The 7,243-nt window shown below is 42.1% G+C and overlaps 1 protein-coding gene across 1 annotated transcript; it reads left to right on the top strand.

The window, feature by feature from the left end:
* The first annotated feature begins 451 nt into the window (after positions 1-451).
* LOC139328550 (tropomyosin Per a 7.0102) lies at positions 452-6,680 on the top strand. Its single transcript, XM_070958325.1, has 6 exons — positions 452-865; positions 1,165-1,239; positions 2,563-2,598; positions 2,833-2,994; positions 3,119-3,202; positions 3,758-6,680. Exons 1-6 carry the CDS (start codon positions 767-769, stop codon positions 4,283-4,285), a joined length of 984 nt encoding a protein of 327 aa, XP_070814426.1. The 5' UTR covers positions 452-766; the 3' UTR covers positions 4,286-6,680.
* The last annotated feature ends 563 nt before the right edge of the window (positions 6,681-7,243 follow it).

Here is a 7,243-nt window from a genome sequence, read left to right as displayed (position 1 = left end):
TGGTACACTGTGGATCAGTTAAAATCTTGTTAAGAAGTTAAAAGTATGTTTGAATTGTATTTGTTGATAATGTAATAAGGTGCTTTCAAGAGCAGCTGCTTGATGAATAAATGTTTGCTTTTTTTCTTGACATTTCTTTTAAATAGCAAAAATGCTTAAATGCCGCACACTGATAGTATCACATAACTTGCAGTTTTCATCATTACAGATGTGCATCCCTTTACAGATATTTCTCTCTAATTGAGCCTTTTGTATCTTTGGGATCTTGGTAAAATAAAAACTGTTTTTTGTGCATTTGGGCAGTGCTTTGTGCAATTTTGTGTAATTGTATAAGGAGCATTTATTTTACCCACTTTCCCTAAACTTCCCTCATCTTCTTCATGTGACAACAAAATACACTCAAACCATACAGCTCACCTGAAAATACTTGGTAGGCCTCGTTGTCTTCGACGGGTTTCAGCACGTAGGACCTGACATGCGCCACGGTGCTTATCTGAGCCTTAAAACAAACACGAACTCATGTATTTTTGACTCACCACAGTTGCCAAAATGATGCAAAGGCTGATCTTTGACTCCGCTGTGAGTGTGGGCGGAGTGAGGGCGGTGTTAAAGACGGTTTGGACCCCGTGGCTCTCCGTAGTTCACGGCCTGGGCGTCGGCAGTTCACTAAGTGCTGCTGCGTAGGAAACAAACACCACTTCACCCACACCCAGAGGTTTCGGCGGTGTCTCTTACATAAACGAAAACTTCATATAAAACATAAAAAATGCATTCAGTCACTCTGGACAGCAGCGGTTCGCCAAAGAAAAGGTCGTTTTCTCGGGGACTGAGCGAGGACGAGTCCCTCCGCAGCATTATCAAAGAGGTGAGCGGAGAAATCACAGCGTCGCTGCCGAGTGTGTTGAGCTAAAGATCATGTTATGTTTGTTTTTCAGCTTAGATATTCATTCCTGAAGCAATTAACGCAATGAATGTTGTCGTTATGGAGTTCAGCCATTTTATTAAATGTTAAAGACTGAGCAGTGACTCGAAGGAGCGACCGGACTCGTTTTCTCAGGCTCGTCGCTTTAGCTCACTTCCCCATTATTAGCCTGCTAGCTGTGGTGTTTGTGCTGTTTGTTGATGCGAGGCTCCACCTGAGCTGTGCTTTTGTCTCCCGATCAGACCGAGACTTCATCCAGGCGTCTGACACGGAGCGACAGCCGAGCAGGCACCCTGAAGAAGAGGAGTGACAGTCAGGTAGGAGCCGGATGACCCGAGCTGGAGCCCGGAGTGAACGGGAAGTCACACCGACACCTGGGCTCTGGTGTCCCCCTTCATGTCTCTGTCATCATCACTGCAGTGAAAAGTAACCAAGGGTATTTACGAAGATACTCTTCTTAAGGACACGTCTGATGTATTTGTTTTTTTTCCATATTATGCTGCTTTATAGCTGCATTAGTCATCAGCTATTATATTAAATAGCAACTATTTTGATAATCAATTAATTGGTTTGGATATTTTTTTCAAGAAAAACAGTGATTCGAGCTTCTTTAATGTGAACATTTTCAGGTTTCTTCACTTCTCTCTGACAGTAAGCAGAATATCTTGAGACTGTGGACAACACAAGACATTTGAGGACGTCATCTTCGGCTTTGGGAAAATAATGGACAGATTAATCCACAGTGGAAATAATCATTAGTGGCGGTCTTATACTCAATACCCCGCTTACTGCACAGAAAGACAACACATAAGAAACACATACGGTTATAACATACAGTGGAGTTAAATGCCAATTAACCACATCTCTTTGGCTTGTGACCCCTTAGAAAACAGCAGGGTGAAGTTTGGGCCCTTTGCTACAGTTCAGATGTCTGTGAGTTGTTCGCAGTCACACCACAGAGTGGTCAGATCGTTCTGTTTGATGCCAGAGATCAAATTATCCACTATTTCACTAAAAAAGCATGGATTAAAGTAGAAGGGCACATCGATTTGTGTGACAGGGTGTTGTTGTTCTTCTTTCCTCCCTCGTTAATCATTTCACAGCCTCTCAGATTTATCTCGTTGCCCTTTGCTGGGAACCGCTGGACTAAACCAGCGAGCAGCAACAGTACAATGCTGCTCACATAGTGTTATCATCGTACTGACAACTTGATAATATCGTATACAATAATGTGCTTGCATTCAGTCAATGTTTTGGGACAAAGTGTGTTGGGATCAGGACATTGGACCAAAAGCTTGAAAACTGACTTCTTATCCTTGTGTATCTGAATGTAAAGCCGTCTCTCTGTGTCTGACACTTTTGCATTTTCTGGAAAGAGTCTGATGCAAATAAATCCTCATGAGCTGGTGTTGCACCAAATTTTGTGACCCCTTAATTTTCTCTGACCTGATAAAATATGACTGAGGAACGTCAGCTGTATCTCTGCTGCTAATGTTTTTATCATACTTAAGCACATACTTGAGAGCCGTTATCAAACATGGTGCCTCTGTATTTCCACAAGGTCGCACATTTTGATAGCTGGGATTTCAGTGTACCAAAGTCTGATTTGTTTTTTTTGTTTTTTTTTGTCCTTTCAACAGTCTGACCAGGATCTCTTCATGGGACTCCCAGAAATGGTGTGTATTTCTTCCTGTTATAATCATGACTGTTATTATCATTGAGCGTTTTCGACACAGTCCTGTCCTGTCTGATCAATCGCCGCGCTGATGCGTATTCCTTTCCATATGGAGGGTTGTCATGCTTCCAGATGAGGCCACCCACTGCTGCCTCTAAACACGTGCCCACCCACTGACTGGCATGCGCTCCTCTAAAGTTGCCCACGCTGATTTGTAACTGTGTTTATGGTGTAGCTGGAGCTGCAGGCCAGCTATGACGAGGTGGTGCAGGAGCTGCGTGGGCTGGAGGTCGAGCGGGAGGCTCTGTTGTTCCAGGTGGACGTCCTGCAGGACACGCTGGAGGGTGTGGAGGAGCTGCTGGCTGAGGCTCAGAGGGAAGCTGGACAGGCTAGTTCTGTACGTCAAAGCCACATATAGACATCTTTTAGTCTCCATCCTAGTGAGAAGCTGGTTATAATTAAGTATGACGCTGTCAAGCTGCTGGTCCTCTCATTATGCCAATGTCTCTCTGCGTTTGTAGGAGCTGGAACGAGAGAGGGAGGCCAAGAGGAAACTGGAGAGTATGGTTTGCTCTCTGATGCAAGAGGTGGAGAGATTAAAGGAGGTAATGTGACAGCTGAAAGGAGAACATTACATAACAGCACAGAGGCACACGGTTTTTGAGTTAATCTATAAAGATGTAAAGTCTTCTGCATCCTGTTATGTAACCGTTTGTCATCTCCTCCTGTTGAGTGTGAATAATGAAGATGGTGCATGTTTTGTTTTTCTAAGCTAGTTTTAACCTTTCTCTGCCAGCTTATCTAAAAAGTATATCAGTCGTTACAGCAGTACACTGTGTACTGTGATGTTAGCTCACTTACAGGTGAATGTCATAAAATGGACATCTTTGTCACTTCAATTTGTGAAAGGGTTTGTGTCTTATTTCTAGTGGCTTCTCCCACTGAAATAGTGCAGATGCCAGATATCTCAGTGGCTTATAAAATTGAAATTTTCCTCTTTTCTTTTTCTTTGCTTCTATATTGGTAATGAAGGCCTTAAATTGACAAACTTGCCAAATGTAAACAAAATAAGACCAAAATAACTTTCAAATGCAGCTGTGTTTTGTTTGATCTGAACGGACATTTGAGTTTCTTATGGACAGTTAAATGTGTCCTTGCAGGAAAAGAACAACAAACCATCTGCTCCAGAGGACGCACGTGGAAGTGTGGACGACGTAACGAGACAAGGACGCCAACTGAGAAATGCCGCACGCAGAGAAGACAAAGACTCGTCTGCGCGTGAAAGCAGAGGCCGAGCGTCAGAGGAAGTGGGACCGAGTGACCAGGCGGAGGATGAAGGAAGCGTCCTGACGAAGCTGCGGAAGATGGTCAGCAAGCCCCTGAGCCACGTACCCTCTCTTGCACTGGACGGCCCCGTCTCTGTCGACGGAGTCCTGCGGAGGCCTTGCGAAAACGGTGCCGAGGATGGACGAGACCCTTCTCCGGACAGGAACGACTCAGACAGCATAAGTGCCTACGAGGATGCATCAGCTGAGACTCCAGAGCAGGACAGGATGTTTCCAGGTGACGCAGACGCGGAGCTGCCGGATGATTCGGAGAACAAAGAGAGAAGTCTGACCAACAACTGCCAGATCAATGACGGCGAGACCCAAGACCCCAGAAACCCCGATATGTGTGTCGTGTCTTAAGCGGTCTGTCTCATCCACGTCTGGGCAGAAGCTCAAAGGTCATTACTGATCATGTGGTGTCAGTCAAGAGCTCTTTGATTTGCAGTTTACACACATCTGATATTTATGTTCTTTGAAAACTCTGAGGCCAACGATGACATTCAGAGGTGCAATTAGAGCTCCGATGAGTTGTCGAGTTACTTAATAGTTGATGGAAAGAAAATGAATCTTTCAGTCATTTAAAAAAAAAAATGCCAAAAATGTTCTCGTTTTAGCCTCCGAAATGTGAGGATCTGCTGCTTTTCTTCGTCATCTGTTACCAATTATCTTTCAAATTTGGGCCTAAACAAACAATTTGAAGATGTCACTCTGGGCTCTGGGAAACTATCGTGAAGATTTTTCACACAGCTTTTTATAACGAAACGATTAATCAAGAAAATGATCGGCAGCTTCGTTGATGATGAGCGTAATGGTTAGTTGCAGCCGTAGTTGTCATACACTGTAGTAGAGTTTTAAGTTTCAATTTTAAATTCACAACAAAGGAACTCAGGATCCACTCGGTTTACTCGCTGGAATTCCACTAATGACTACTTAACATTAATTGCCAATCATTTCTTTTAAATGTCTTACTTTTTTTAAATATATATAAACATATATATACTCGGATAGACATGGAGCATATTCCATACTGCTTTGACCTTTTACCTCTTTGGTAATCTTTTAAGAACGGTGGTTTATATACTAACGGATCAGGATTCACCTGTGGACAAAACACACTGAGCTCTGTTGTTACTCAGCTGCTTTGGCTCCAGTCAGACCGACACATGAGAAAGTCGGGAATTTAGAGATGCAGTCTGAAGATTTCAGACAATCAGCGGCTGGGAGGAGCATTCAAAGCGGTGTGGTCTGGCTTTAAAGAAGGATGTGTGCGACATTGATCAGAAGCAGGCGATCAAAGGCAGTTATCGATAAGGTACAGATTTTTTTAAGAAAGGGAAAAATTGCCATCCATTTACTGCCTTGCCGACGTTCACGGGAACACTTATTTTTTTACCTTTCATATACGGCCCTTTATCCTGTTTTTAATATTGATTTTAGGGAAAGTGATTTAGCTGCATTTGCACTTTTTGAAATTCTTGTATTGTGGCATAAATTTGTCCGATTACATTAGAAACAACATTCCCTTTACAACCAAACGCGACGGCGTCGTCTGACCTGCTGCGGGCCGTTTTCTCTCTGCCTGCATGGTAAAACTGTATGTTTGCACAATTGCAGTGAAACTTGCTGAAATCCGTCTCTTTGGATGTCTCTGATTGCTGTATACACTTTGTATTTAATTGCCATTTTTGTACGTTTATTTTTTACAATCCTGAATTTCTTTTTTATGCTCGAGGCAGAAATCGACCCTTTCACCTCATTTGAGATCGTTCGCATGAGCACCTAAGAATGTATATTGATTTCCAAACTGTACATGAAATGATCTGTCACTTAATAGTACTTTTGCACGCAGTACTTTCACACATGTATTAAATAATACATTGAAGTTATTTACCGCAAACATTGCTGTTTTTTGAAGGGATTTTCCATTTTAACCTTTGTTTGCATATAATGTATCACTGTCATTCACTGGTTTTGGCAAAATGAACAATTTCAGGCTTGAGGGGACATTTTGAAATGAAGATCACAGTCTTGATCCCTGATGCAGTCACATGGAAAACAAAAGTGGAACAATACTAATACATTTATGGACATTAAGATTGCATTTACTGCATGTAACTGCATATACTTTGGTGGGTTTGGGGCAGAATCTTAATGTTTGTATTGACTCATTTGTCTTCTGTATTACTGTGGTCACTCTCCTGTTTGATCATTATGCTGGTTCACATGCTGATACTTGATGATCTGCTCTCTGACCACGATGCATAAGCAGCTCACATGGCGAGCTTTTTCTCCTACGAATGAGCTGATCGGAGGCAGTGCTGTTGCTTTAGTGCTGTGTGGTGGCATCGGGTCAGTGCTTGAACAATCAGGTCATTTCAACACGACACAATCATTGGTTGTTCATGTTGTTGTCAGCAGTTCATTTTATTTTCCTGTTCGTTTCCCATCAGGTGGAAGGATTTACGTTCCATTCAAATGTTTAACTGCTGAAATGTCACATTTGAGTGCACATCAGTTACTTTTTGACAATTTATCAAGCAGTCAAATTGTTTTTGTGTTACATTTTCCCACAACAATGCAAAAAACCCAAACATGTTCTTACTCATATTTGATGTGTTTTATGGGTCTAGAGGTTTTTGACTTGTCCTCAGCTTTCTATTTAAGTGTTCAGATGTAACAGTAAATTACATGAATTTATACTTGTAACCAAAAGGACATTCCTGACATATCAAAATAAAAGCAGTGAATGAAGCTTGATGCTTGATCTGTCATTTGTTTTGACTTGTGTTTGAAATGTTCATGACTGCTGCCAAAATTAAAGAATCACCATCATAAGCAGCTTTAAACTTGGTATCTGGAGCCAGTGCAGGGATGTGGGCGAAATCCTCAACCAGACGTTGGTGAACAACATGCAAGGTTTCGCTGACATCTGGGTGAAGCTCTCTGAAGTTAAGAGTAGATGAATGCCACAGCATGCATTTTTTTAGCTGGTGCCTTCACAGAAATGGTCATGTAACTAAAGGGGTGGACACGAAAAATGCCGCTGATGGTTATTATGGAAACCTTTGAATAAAATGTCTCTTCCCTGTTTGCAAGATTGGTCATCTGTTCACTTTTAACATGCTACACTACAGTTTAGAAGCAAAATGCTCCAGAAGTTTTTCGTTTTGTCCCTGAAGTGTTTTAACTTCAACATGTTGTTCCATTACTTGTCCAGCAGGTGGCTCCATTGTTATTGTGACTCTATTATAATAGAAAGTTGCACAAAGGTTTGTTATTGTGCTCAGTTTGAGGAAGTACATGTATTTAACCCATTTA

This window comes from Chaetodon trifascialis, chromosome 3 (genome assembly GCF_039877785.1).
Source record: "Chaetodon trifascialis isolate fChaTrf1 chromosome 3, fChaTrf1.hap1, whole genome shotgun sequence".
In the NCBI taxonomy this organism is placed as follows: Eukaryota; Metazoa; Chordata; class Actinopteri; order Chaetodontiformes; family Chaetodontidae; genus Chaetodon; species Chaetodon trifascialis.
This window is presented reverse-complemented; position numbering and strand designations above follow the sequence as displayed.